The sequence below is a fragment of the Phaethon aethereus genome, assembly GCF_964289735.1.
Source record: "Phaethon aethereus genome assembly, chromosome: 8".
NCBI lineage: Eukaryota > Metazoa > Chordata > Aves > Phaethontiformes > Phaethontidae > Phaethon > Phaethon aethereus.
In genome coordinates this window covers 3,581,504-3,595,416 of record NC_138584.1, presented here as the reverse complement: position 1 = coordinate 3,595,416, position 13,913 = coordinate 3,581,504, and the positions used below count along the sequence as shown (strand labels likewise).

Here is a 13,913-nt window from a genome sequence, read left to right as displayed (position 1 = left end):
TGTGCAACGCAAAGCCTAAAGGTGCGACCCAGTTACGTGTTGTTGCAGTCAGCAACGTCCATCGTTTACACAGACACCCTCCGGACATGGCTGCTTTTCCCCCCCGCGGCCTGCCTCACTCACCCCAGGTTTCCGTCCCACCTCCAGTCTCCACGGGCCCACCGTTCTCAGGAAGGCCTTGTGGCAAGGACGGCAAAGCCACTGCACCCAGCTGTGGCTCGAGGGAACTATGGACAGTCTTTGGTGTCTGTAATGGCACCTGTGAGTAGTACTGAAAAAAATTAAGCGTGGAGGTGCCCTGCAGAAACCTATAGGTGAAGTATTTCTGAAGTGCTCCTCGCCTCCCCTAGGAAATATTCTAAACCCAAACAGGCTGAAGTTTGTGCCTGGGTTATAAACGCTGCCTTCTTCCCCTAAAAATTCCCCAAGTTCCACATCTCTCTTATGGCTGCCTTTGGCCTGCCGGGTCTCCACACTAGGCAGGGCAGCTGCTGGCCCTGCCTTCCAGGCTACCTCCTCCTGCTGCTTCAGGTAGTTTTTTCAAACCCTCAAGCCTCCTTGCGAAATAAGACCTTGCAATTAGAAAAACGGGCTGCAAACGGACCCACTGCCATAGGAACAGATATCATCCTGGCCGTAAAGAGGGTTTAGTGCAGCGCTTCTGGCCGTGGAGGTGGGGAACAGGGGGAAGGCGGAACGGGAGCGGCGCCGTAGTTGCCGGGGGAGCGTTCGGCTGCGTAGCGCCGCCCGGAGCGAAGTCGCGTTACACCGGGGAGCGCATGGAGCCGGCGGCCGGCCCGTCGGAGCGGGGCTGCGGCCCGGCGGGGGCCGCCTCCGCGGGCGGGCGGGAGTCGGGGGGACAGGGGGGCTGGTCGGGGGGGGCTGGCGGCAACTGGATGGCGACTCACCCTACGGTAGGCCTGTGCGCGGGGCGGGCGGGCCCGGAGCTCCGCGGCCCTTCATTGCCCTGGCGCTGAGGGGCGGCGGGGCCCACCGTTAGGGCTCACCCCGCTGAGGCCCTCAGTCACTCGGGGGGTGTCCCGCTTTCCCGCCTGTGCCCGTTGCTACGGCCCCTGACAGGATTTCCCTCCACCGTGGCTTTGAGGAGCACCTCGGGGCCGGGGCCCACGCAGGCGGTCACGGGCGCCCCGAGGCCGAGGGGCCGGTGAGGGGCGGGTGTCCCCCCCGAGAAGGGGTGCTGGAGGAGGAGACCGTCATATAACGTGTTTCCTGATCTTGGATCTGCTGAGGGGGCTCGTCTCCTGGCCCGAGAGCCGGTGCGGTGGTTGGGGAATGCCGGCTTTAGCAGGGGAGGGGGTTATAAATGCTGCAATCGCCAAACTTTTGAGTCCATCTTAATTTTTGGTGTACTGAAAACACGGAGGTATTTAATTTGGCCGTCATCTTATGTTGATGTACTGCAGCAAGAATAGGTAAAATTCATAGCCCTTCTTCACAAAGCTAGATCTGTTCCAGAAATAGTTGTGATTCCTCATTTATTTGTTTATTTGGCGTGCTTTCTTAAGCTCCAGAATAGGGGGAATGTGGAAAAAAGAGCTCTTAAGATACCGTCAGAAAACAAATCCTGCTTTTTAATTGCCTCTTGGTCCTTAAAACTGCTTTCAGACTTCAGTGGCTTAGATAGCTGTACAGATTCTGTACAGATTCTGGGTTATATTAAGAACCTGTGTGTTCTTAATATAACATCTGCTTTCCTTCACCAATGTTACTTTTTGGGTTTCAGTTCACAGAAATGATGTCTCTTGATATATCTGACAGCGCTCAAATCTATGCTGCGTTTGTGGTCTACCTGGATCTCTTAGAAGGTAATTCAGTGAAGTGACTGGATAAATGTCTCAACAAATGTATTTGCCTTTAGGTGCTATTAAAGTTTGTGCACTAGCAGGTGCCTTCCTACAAAGTCCTTGGTGTTCTTTTTGAAAGTTAATGCCGTGATGGCTACTTAAGAAACAGATGGTATTTTGGCACTGGAGGTTTCTATCCTGTGCCTACCTGGAGCCTTTACAAAGATGAGGGCCCATTTTGTCCTGCAGTTACAGGTGCAGGTGTTCCAGGGCAAAGACACTTGGCATGGAAAAAAAGCAAGAGAGGAGAAGGGGAAGGAAAAGGAACATAGACGGGTGAAGTTACAAGTTCAGTGGGTTTGGTGGTAATAGAGTCCTTGTTTGTAAATTTATGTCAAAGTTACTGATTACCATTTAGCAAATGGCTGATGTGTGCCAGTCTGATTAGGATGCTGTTTTCTGGAAAGGGCAGGATTGCTGAAGGAAAGAAGATAATTTGGAGGTTTGGTGGCAGTAATTACGACAAATGCAATGTAGTCTGCTGTCTTCTGAGTGGAGCAGAGTTATGTAATATAGAAACTTCTGCCTGCAATTCTCCCAAGCTGGCTTTATTGGAAGGGGACTGTGCGTAGGTAGGCAGACAGCCTAATAAAAAGACTTCACTTTCCCTTGGAGGCTGGTGGTTCTCAAGGTCAAGGAAGGGAGAGAATTTACAGGCCAGAAAGCACTGTGTCTGTTGTTATTATACCTCTGAAGAAAATACCTTAATAGGTTTTAAGAGAAGGCTCTTGTAGTTCTGCAACGAAAATTTTTAGCCTTATCCTCTCAAGCAGAAGGGAAGAACTGTGTATCATTAATAATCATGCTTTTAGCACCTGCTCCTGCACAGTTTGAGGTATTGATGAAGTTCAAATTTGGATTGCTATGCTGCAGATAACAAAGATATTTTTTGTCGTCTTTTTGCCTTTTTGAAACAAAGCTTTGTCAGACAGATCCCTATTCACCATCAGTCATTGTAGCTCTGGAGTCAGCAGACTAGTACTGTGCCCGGCAGGGTTTTTTTAACAGGATTGTTTCTCAGGAAGGGGAGCTTGACAGTTGAATGGGGTAGTTGTCTCTCATGGGAAAACTCTTGTGAGGAGAGGGAGGGAAAACAGAACGTAGGACATTAACTTAAATACCAAATTTGATATTTCAGTGATTAAAACTTGTGTTTTGTGTTCTGTTCCTTCTCATCGATGATGAACCTTTCTAGGGAGAAACTGGCATGAAGTGAAGCATGTCGGAGTAGCAGAACTGCAGCTCGTATGTTTACACGCACGTGAAAGAGAACAGGACAGTCTGCAAGTGATGGTGCCGGTACCTGTGCACATATCGTTAAGCCATGAGAGGTGAGGATGTGGTCAGTGTTTGGCTTGCCAGCTGTTTGTGCTGCTTTTTTGTAGTCTGGGAAATCTAGCAATGCTTTTTGCGTCACTGGGTTTTAAAGTACCTAACAGGAAAGAAATACTCTTGGACCTGTCTTAAGAAGAAACTTTTTTTAAATTGTTGAATCTTATGGATAAGCCTGGTGTGTTTACTTTTTGTTTTGAAATTATAATATGGCTACTTTCAACCAGAAATTCCTCTTTCTTACCCAGAATCTAATGTGTGACTATCCCTTGAGCTGTGATTTTTTTACTTACTTTCCTTACACATGCAAGACTAAGTAATTCTCAAGCAGAGGACAACACGGCTATGACTTTGTGATATTACAGATATTTGCAGCCTAGAGAAATTCCATGTAACTAATTTGACAGTGTATTTTAACTGGCCCTTAGAGCAGCCTGAGCCGCACAGTGTGATTTACTCTCTGGTAACAGCCACGTTCTCTTACGAATATTTGCCATTCTTTCCTATGATGTCTCTGAATGCCTGAGCTATTTCAGCTGCATCATATAGCAGTACATTTTCCAATTTCTTCTGTTCTTACTCTGGCGAAGTGTGTGCTCAGGGCTGGCTTTGCAGATCTTGCTGGTGTTTGCCGTTTCCTCTGGCTCTGTTGGCAGCAGCCTGACACAGTAGTAGCTAGCTAATGAATTGCAGTTAGCAGATGTGTGTGTGCCTGCACTCGAGGAATGACATTTCAGACATGCTATGGTTTTTGCTTTTTTTTAGATTTTACAAGTGACAGATAGGTCTCTTGCAAACAGACTTCCATCTTAATTCTGCTTTGTATTTTTGTATTTTCCTAAGAGAATGTCTTCAGAAGGAATTCATTTGTGAGGGGGAAGAAAATCACTTACTAGATATTGGTGGATTTGAGTACTATCTACTTGCTGAAAAACTTTCCATTTGAAAATATTGGTCAATCACTCTTGTGGGCTTGGTCTTACAGAGAAATACAGTGTGATCTCCAGAACAGAGGAAAGCTGCTGAGAGGTCTGGCACGATGAAATGCTGAGTGTCATTTGGCCTCTCTGCAGGAAGCAGGTCGCTGTGTGTGTGTGTGAAAGGGACACACTGCTATTCACAGTTCAAACTAGATTTTAGGTGGGAAAAGAAGGCAGCAAATTAGGATATAGGATCTTTGAGAAATTATGCCTATGTGCTGAGTTGTTATGCTTGTTTAATGTAGTAGGTTTCCACCTAGGTTGGAAACTTTGATTCCTGGTGTTGGATCACTGCCAGCAACTATGTTCTAATGGGCTTTTAATGACGGTGAGATGCTGCACTGCATGTATGTCCTATCTTTTACTGTTTCATTGGGGCTTTTCATTTGGAGCCTCTGAACTTGTTTGTACTGTGGTGATACTGTTTGCTCTGCTTCTGGCACCAGTGCGGATGGAATCCATTTCTGGAAGGATGTGTGTTAGAGAAGCAAAGAGTGAATGTGTCACATTGATTAAAAGTATGGTTTGTGACTAGGATTTGCTACAGAGCAACTACATAGAGCGTATTATCACTAAAATGAACTGAATAGTGAGCTGTAATGCTGGGTGAGCCCATGAAAGCCTGTATGTGCTCGATACCCATAGATGCTGTTAGGCAAGAAGATCATATATGCTTGTATTTGCGTTATTGAATGTGCACGTGCACATGCATGCTTGGAATTTCATTAGCAGGTCACCATTGATCAGATAGGCCTGGTCTGTCTTCGTAGAGAAAGGACAGCATCAACTCCTCGGCTCCTTTGCTGGAGGGAAAAAACAGGGGGTGTAGACAGTAACTGTAGCTCAAAGTTATGTAGCGTAGATGGAGGCCATTAAAAAGATATCCTACAGAAGGAGTTTGAAGCAGAATTACAGTACTATTGCCTCTTTGTTCTGTCAGTGATGAATATTATTGTGATTGTTGATAGCGAGAGGCTTGTCAGGTATCTGATGTCTTAAGTGGTATTTTCTCACTTGGCTTAGCAAACTATAGGCAGACAGGGAAGCTTTTGAACTTTGCTCCTTTGACATTTTATTCAAAGCAGTGCTGTGGGTTTTTGGGTTGCCTGCTAAAGGTAAAGGAAGAGGTATGAGTACAAGTGAATGCAGCTCATTTAATGTTGAAAATAAGCCCTTGGAGGGGGTTGGGAAGGTGAAAATGTTCTGTCCTCGTTGCTGGGGTTGAAGTGTGCTAACTGCAAAAGCAGCTAGCAAATGGCAGCATTTATGGGCAGCATGTCCTTGCTTAACCAGTAAGGCCTGCGTAGGGGCTGCAGGGGTGGTTTTCCTCTCAAAAGCCGCTTCAGCCAAGTTCTGCCTTCCCAGGTGTCTCGTGAAGATTCCTACTTAGCCAACACTCAGAGGAGTGTGTCCTTAAAAGGCTGTAGTAAAGTTACTGTGGAAATTACCGGCAAGACACCTAAGCAAACGATAAACGTGAATACCCTATAAAAAAATAATCTGCTCAGTGTTTTTTAGCCTATTACAAGATTTCATCATGTTCAGTTTATGGATGACAGTTAACTGCTTAAGGCAAAAGCTGTTCTGCTTATTAAGCTCACCGTCCCCTTCAACAAGCAACTTGATGGAAGCTGATCGTCCCGCCCTGCCAGCGTAAGGCTGCACAGTAACTCACTGAATCGCAAAGTTATGGGGTCTGGAGCAAAGTGACCACCAGTGTAAATGGTAGTTCCATGCAGTCTAAGAAATGGCCTCATGCTGTGCGTGCGTGCTCTTAAAATGAAGATTGCTGAATCTTCTGTGAGTAAAGACCTGGAGAATGAGCGCAACTTCTGCCTGTCTTAGACTGCTCTCTCAACCACACAGAGCTGGCTGAGGTTAGGAGAACCTTGTGTTTGTACTCCTTTGAATTTAGCAGTGATTCATACTTGCAGGAGGAATTCGTTGGCCCATTGGCTGGGGTGTGTTTGCTGTTCACTACTGCAGACGTCTTGGTGCACACCAAGTACATAATTGTCAGTGCATTCCAGAATTGTGGCTCCCCAAAGGGGATGAAGCAGTTAAATACAGGTAGTCCTGCTTCAAAGCTGGCAGAAATGACTTACATAAACTATGCTCAGCAAGCGTAGGAGAGCTCACAGTGTTGACAGATGGATTTTCTAGATAGCGTTGAAAGCCTTGATCCTTCCAAGGACCAGGGAGTTAGGTGCTGGAAATAATGGAATTATGCACTGTCAGTCCTAGACAAATAACATGGTCTAAGCAAAATGTTACTAATAAACTGTCAGGTTAAATGATATGTCATTGTCCTCTTTGGTTTTTGTATGCAAGTGTTGGAAATGAAGGATGACGTCAGTTGCCTGAGGTTATGGAGACTGCAGAGTTTGATTTAGGCTGAGGGAAAGGGTTATTTTGTTAAAATGGTAACTTAATTTTGGAAAAAAAATACATAAATGTTTCATTTTAAAGCTGATAGGCATCCTTAGAAGGAAATCTGAGGACTGGAGGCAATGTATGCTTTTCTAAATGTATAGTCTGTTTGCGAAATAGGTCTTCTAATTGGAAGTGTTTTTGCTTGTAAGAAGCACTGTTATTTTAAATGCACTGGAAGTGTGACATGCTTTTTATCTTGCATCCTCTTCACAGTTTTGTCAGTAGTTCTTTTGCTATTAGCATTATTTGAGTTTACTCATACAGTAAATCACACGTTGAAAATGTAATTAATGGCTTCTAAATACTTTTTTACTTTATTACTGGTTTAAAAGTGATTGATGTGGCTCATACAACTGAGTTAGTTGTGCAGTACTGTGATTGAATGTCCTGTAGTTGGTGTATCGTGTAGAACTTTGCTGAATTCTGATTCTTCCCTTTTGCATAATTTGTTGTTTTCTTTGTTCAACTTCCAAGGAAAAAAGGACTTTATATTCCTTGGGTTTTCAGTTCCTTTTCCTGACCAGTGAGGCAGGTGGTGTTTTCTTTGGTTTTATTTTTCTTTTTCCCATTACAAAACCATGAGTTTTTTCTAGCATCCCATGTTCCTGTAGTTTGGAAACAAATCCCAAGATACAGTGGTGTCTGTTTACACCTCCCACCACCACCATGTGCTTCTTCCCATATATTTCAAGGCACTAAGTTAATAGTGCTGCCTGCCCTGCAGCTAGGTCTGGAGCAGCGCTCCTGATGGGGAGCCATGCTGCCCTGTTTTTGTAGTGCTGGCTAAATTCAAGGTGTTGTCCTTTATGGGAGGTTTCCTCTGGCTTGGTTCTCTTGTCACAGGGCTTATCTGAACAAGTCTGGTACAATGGCGCACTCCGCTGCACAGAGTAGTATCTCTGTAGCGCTACAGAGACCAACTTGTGTTGACTTTCCAGCCCTGCCTTGCATGGAGGGGAGGGAGCTGTTCAGGCTGGCCAAGCCTGCAATGAATTATTCATCCAAGTATAAAGGGCAGATTGAAAGCCTTTGGCTTTTATGGTAGGGAAGGCAGTAGTTCCATTTCAGCTCAATGGAGCACTATGCAACCTCCAGAAAACTACTCTGAGCTTGCAGTGTTTCCGCTGCTTCTCAGAGGTAATTGCCTGGGATATATCACTGAAATACTCTTTTGTTCATCACAAAACTGTCTGCCCATGTTATCTTTCCTTTATGGTTCTGTTCTTTTTTAGGTTTTGGACAGTCAATTAAAACCTCAAGCTACAGTTGTCTGACGTTCACCATCCATATACCTGTTTCTTTCTCTGGAGCGAAAAGGGCAATCTTACTTTGTTAGGAGCAGTTCATTAGGAAATACGGTACAGATTTCTGATGTGTGTTGAAGGCCTACCTAGTACGGAAGTCTTTTGTTACTAAAAAATTCAGATGGGGGAAAGATGGAAAATTCCCCTCTTTTCTTTGGGTGGATTTATATGGATCTCTTTGTTTTGTTCTTGGGTTTTGCTTTTAAACTGTTAATTGCAACAGTAATAGAAAACCAGGTAAGTTCACTGTCTCCGTTCAGTTTGAGTGCAGCAGTAAAGGCAGATGCAGGATGACATTTATAGTGCTGTTACCTTAGATGCAGTGGTCCTTGCGTGATGTTACGTTGGTTAAACCTGCTCTTATGTCTAATTCTCTGGTAGAAAAAAAGAAATCCCTGCTGCCTGTCATTTGTAGGTATCTAGAAAGCCTTTTCTAAAGCCCGTTTTCTGATGCAAAGGCCTTCAGAAATTCCAGCTCTTATTTTTGTATAGCAGTGTCTCCTTCAGATGTTTGAGATTAAATCCTTTTCATCTCCAGCAATGTGAGGTGAACATGAGGTTCCTTCCTAGGTGGAAACTGCAGGCTTCATCCTACTTGCATTTAGCTTCATGGGAGCAGATCCTAGCTGGCAGTGAACATGCAGACACCATCAGTTTTTAAAGATGGTTTCCAAGCTATTCTGAAAACTTTGTACTGTATGATCTGCAACAGAGGAGAATTCTTATTAAAAAATATATTTAGTCTTATTCTATTGATGGGACTTAAATAAAACTTTCCAGTGTTTCTTGTGGTGTCTGTATTCCCCTAGCTTACGTATATTGTTTTCCTTTCACAGTGCCTTTGTTCGAGACATACTTTTTTGTGTGGGAAACATAAAGCTTCAGTGCTGCCTCTTTTAACATTCAGTGGCTTTTCATGGGGAGGGGGAGAGAAAGGAGAGGAGTGGTTGCAGGATATTTTAACTCATAGACTTCCCACTCTGTGTGCAGCAGCACGTATGCTTGATAGTTCTGTGAGCTCCCTTGGGGCTCTAGATGCCTCTTTTTTTTTTTTTACCAGGTAGTCATTTGGGATAAATCCCAAGCAGCAGCATGTATAAGGTTAACTGTCCCCGACGTTCCTAGCCAGGCTGAGCCTGTGGATGAGCGCGTCTGAGGCGATGAACAAGGCTGGGCCTGTAGATGAACGTGTACTGAGTTGATTGAGTGCTGTGCTGTACAGTGTCCTTCAGGAGACGACAAAGTAAAATGGTGCATTCTTCCAACACAGGCTTTACTTGAGACGTGAAAACATGCTAAGCTTTTATTCAGATGCTGTAGAACAGTATTGACTGTTTCTCAGCTGCACCTTTTCTCATGTTAAGTCTCTGCATTCTGCTTAAAACTTGATGCCTAGCCAGTGGTGTGGACATACCTGAATGCCTGTTGAAAAGGAGGAACCAGGTAGAGCCAGTCCATGCCAAATGCTTGACACCACAGCTTTTGTGGGGTTCACTCTGTTGGAGCACGGCCTGTAAAGACTGGGGCACCAAAACTGGAGTCATTGTGGACCCCTTGGTATCAATGGGAACAACGTTTTGCAGAGTGTGTTCTAACACAGTTGTGACTCACGAGGAAAAGGCTGGTCAGATGCTGGTGAATGGAGGTTATCAAGACTGTTGGTAGAGTATGCCAGAGTACTGGATGTATTGAATTCCTCTGTTCCAGAGGCTTCTAATAATTGACACTTGCAGAAACATTAATTGATTTTTACTTGGATGAAAAGCCATCTTTTGTAACTGGCATCACTTGTATGGTGTAGCAGATGTACTGGTCATTATGGAGCTTCTCTGTAGCCATTAACTGAGTAAATGAAGTCGGCTAGCTCTGTTGGGGGGTGGTGTTACATACGGGCTTCTTGTTTAGGACTTCATTTTTGTCGTAGAATGTAGCTGTCGTGTGAGATGGGCAGCCTACAGGGCTGTATTTCTTGAAATAAAGGTTTCTTGCCTTGTTTAGCAGGTCAAACACACGTTCCTTTGAATTTCAGAAGGCCAGGAACAATTCTTGCTTCCCCCCCCGCCAATAGACAGTGTTAGATTCATCAAAAGGATTTAAAAAAACTATACCTTCCCTGCAATATTTCATCTTTCTGTTTGTGGCAGGTAGCAAGTGCAGTGAAATCTGCACAAACCCAGATGTTCTCTGACTCCTTCTTTGAAACGTCCGCTGCTGCAGAGAAACTTTGTGAACATGCTGGATGCAGAGGCTAACAGTGATGCCTTCAGGGGAGGAGAGGAGACACAGGCGTCTGATACAGACTTCCTGAATTCCGAAGCTTATTCTTTTAAAAGATACCCTCTCACTCATCTGCAGATGTGCTGCATTGCATTATGACTAGTTGTGGTATGCATGAATGAGAGCTCTTGTTTTGGGGCTGCCTGGGTTGAGAAAAAGGGGAAGAGGAGACTCTCACCTTTGCAGTTGTAATTCTTTATGGCCATAGAAGCCGATTCCCCGTGTGCAGTAGAAAGCTCTGTGGACAGAGGTGTTAGCAGATCATCCTGAGGCAATGGCATGTCTTTGTGCTCTTTACATAAAGCCTGAAACTCGGTCTCCTGGAAAGTAAGTCAGGGATGCGAAGAAATTTCATTAATCTGCTGTCAGGACCTGGCCACTTCTGGGATCGTGGTGCACCTTCTAAGTGCTAAGTGGGGGGGAAATAAAGGTTCAGATGTCTGTGCTTGACAGTCTAAGAAGAAATCATGAGTGATGGGAAATCTAGACATAAGGCCTCACTGTTAGATCCATCCCCCTAACAGACTAGGGAGAGAAATGGTGACACTCACTAAAGAAAATATGAAGCAGCTTCTGCCCTGGCTGACAGGTGGATACAGGCCACTGCCTGAGTCTGCTTCCAGGTATGGGACTGTCCACGCTCAACACAAGTTTGGTTTCTTTGGGTCCCAAAATATCTCTCCAAGGTAGTTGTGCCTTTGGCTTTTTATTCTTTCTATTTCACATTCCTAGGGGAGAGAGAGAGATTAACCTCCACACCTTCGTAAAAGCCATGGGTAGTTCTTTCCTCACTGGGTCTCTGCCAGTAGCCTGGCCTCCCCATTGACGACTTATTCAGAGCTTCCTCCAGACACAAGCTACTGAGATGTGACAAGCAGACTCTTGCTCTGTGTGTGTGTAGCATGTCTGGAAGGACATCTGGAATCCTTTCCCAGGCCCTCATCGCCCGCCAGAGCTATGGCAAGACATGGTGGTGCTGGAGGCACCCCTAAAGAGGGGCTGGAAGTGACAAGAGCAGAAGGTGCCCAGCATCAGCAGAGAGGTGCAGCGCTTCACTGCTGTGCCTTAGCCATTCAGTTCGTTTGTCCTTGCTTACTGCAGTCCTGGTGCCTGCTTGTACACCTGTGATTCACTTGGTACTTACTGGTGCAACTCCAGCAGGCACGTGGCCCCTTGCGCTCGGTAGTGCTTTTGCTGGAAGGCCTTGCCATATTTGAGGCGTTGCTCAAACATGGGGATGCATTTCTTTCTTGCTGCAGAGCACCTCCAGCTATGAATTGGCTACAGCTTTGGAAGGCAGGCTTGTGTTCACGCTCTCCTTGATACCCGCGGTGCATTTAGTATTCCCACAGCAAGGCCCGGAAGCTGAGGCACCTGCCAAGAAAATATGCAGACAAAACCAGTGCCAAGGTGGCAGGGAGCAGAGAAGTTAAAGTCACATTGCTTGAAATATGATTCTTTTTATAGGTGTCCCTCTTCCGCCGGTGGCGAATACAGTATCTCTTTTCTTGTTTTGTTCTCTTGTTAGGAAATGTGCTGATGGTAGGAGGACCAGAATATGGCTTTTCACAGCCACAGTATCTCTGTTGCATGAAATGACTGATTACATTGTATTGCCTTGCCTTGCATTATACATGGGCCAGCAGTGGAAGCAAAAGAAAAGGCACTGCTGCATTTAGCCAAGTTGAATTATGAACAGTTCAGAACACAGATGGATACTTAAGAGGGTCACGGGCTTAATAGTACAGGCTTTCCAGGCTGCTGCTTATTCTCTGCCACTTCCCATTTGGCTTTTATTAAGGGATCAAAGAGGTTTGGAAGGAAGATGATGATTAAAGTTTGAAAGCTATTTAGAAAGAGCCTTATTTTCAACTACAGTCCCCAGCTGCAGAAATGCATGTTTTCTGGTGAATGAGATGTCGGGACGCATGAAGCGAGGGGAGATTTTTCCCACTGCATAGCTGACCTCTCCCCAGAGCGTAACCTGTCCTGGCAATCCCAGATGAGCCCTCTTGCACCCCACCTTTAAGGAAAAGTGAAGGAGAAAGCTCCCTGTGGAAATGCTTGCTATGGTGAGTGTTACTGTTCTGCCCCTGGGCGCTGCACGCCTTCCGTATGTGCTCCCCAGTCGGAACAGTAATACAAGGACTCCAGGAATCAGTGTTGTCCTCAGCTCTGAACTGAAAAGTAACTGGCATGTTATTCTTAAAGTAAACTGAACAGGAAAAATTGCATAACTTTGTCTCGAGTTTTTAAGGGAGACATTATTTATGCTGACTGTCTTGAAGAAGAACATTAGTCTTGTGGCTTCTAGTCTAGACGGGGAGGTAGAGAAACCTGGCTTCGGTTCCTGGGTCTTCCACAGGCTGGCAGAGAACTGTAGCAAAGAGGCTTCAAGACTTAACTCTACGAATGGAACTAGTCTTAATTATTTTATTCTCTAATTGAACACCACATGTTATTCAATTAGATAGATTTTTATTTTTTTAAACCTAATGAAAACAAGGCCTTTAGAGATTGCCATGCTGTGATTGTGGCAGTGGAAGGATGGTTGAGGCATGTGCACAGTAGTACACCTAAGCAAAGCTTAGAAGCATATGTTGAGCCATTTCCAGCAGAGATGTATGTAACCGAGTATATTTTTATAAGATTCTTTGTTATTTGATTTTGTCCCTTGATTATGCAACTTTGAATTTTTATTAGAACAGATTTTATATGCTTTTTAGTGAAGACAAATTTGTGGAATAAAACCAGGCTGAATAAAAATAGCAATGGTGCACTTCTACCTTTGTGCCATTGGTAGGTGGTTGTGGGTTCCTTTCTAACCAATTGTTTTCCCTTCTAGGATAAGAGAAATCATGAAGAAAGCCTCTCTTCCACAAGACGATCCTGACATCCCGCTGTCAGTTACCTTGGCCATAGTTGAGTCAGATTCCACAGTAGTCTACTATAAAGTGACTGATGGCTTTGTAATACCAGATCCTCCTGACGATACTGAAGATGTGGACAATAAACAGTGGAGAAAGAAAAGAAAGAAGCTTTTCAAATGATTAAGACAAAACAGACTGTTCTTGAACTACTGTCCTCAAACCTAAACAAATCCAGGAACTTACGTATGTAAATAAGTAGTGTGCTAAAGTCTGCCTTCTGCATATCAAGCATCTGTTCAGGGAGAATGGAGGCTTGTGCAGCTGCACTGCAATGAAATGCCATTTAAAGCACGGAACGGGTCATGCTTTTGGGACAGATTGCTCCTGATTAATAAATATGCTTGTGAGATGTTTCCAAAGCTAATCTCTCCTTTATATCTGTTCAGGTACATAACAGAATAAACACATCCTTGCCCATATTGTAAATATTGATTAAAGGTACATCTTAAGGGTTTCTGGCAGGAGTACAGATACTAAGTTAAGGTCTTTGTAGTTTACAGAGCATCTTTGTCTGAACACTGTCAGAAGCATTCCTGCTACCTCCCAGGTTACATTTCTGAACACTTACCTTCTTTTCCCTGCTTTTGGAGAGAAGACTTTTCCACAGAAATACCTTATTTTAAATTGTTTTCTACAGAGGGAAAACTGACTATAGCAATATCAGAGGCTACTAGAACAACGCGTAGACTAGTAAAGAGGGCTCTCTGGATCTGCCTGATCTACGAGCAGAGGCCAGCCCTTCATGTGGAGGTAGGTTATGACTGGATCAACCACACCTGAAAGTGTTGACCC

The 13,913-nt window shown here is 44.7% G+C and overlaps 1 protein-coding gene across 1 annotated transcript; it reads left to right on the top strand.

Moving 5' to 3' along the window:
* Positions 1–779: 779 nt before the first annotated feature.
* TSEN15 (tRNA splicing endonuclease subunit 15) lies at positions 780–13,241 on the top strand (the record flags this gene model as incomplete). Its single annotated transcript, XM_082003189.1, has 4 exons — positions 780–914; positions 1,745–1,826; positions 3,061–3,196; positions 13,037–13,241. 4 exons carry the CDS (start codon positions 780–782, stop codon positions 13,239–13,241), a joined length of 558 nt encoding a protein of 185 aa, XP_081859315.1.
* Between the last annotated feature and the right edge of the window lie 672 nt (positions 13,242–13,913).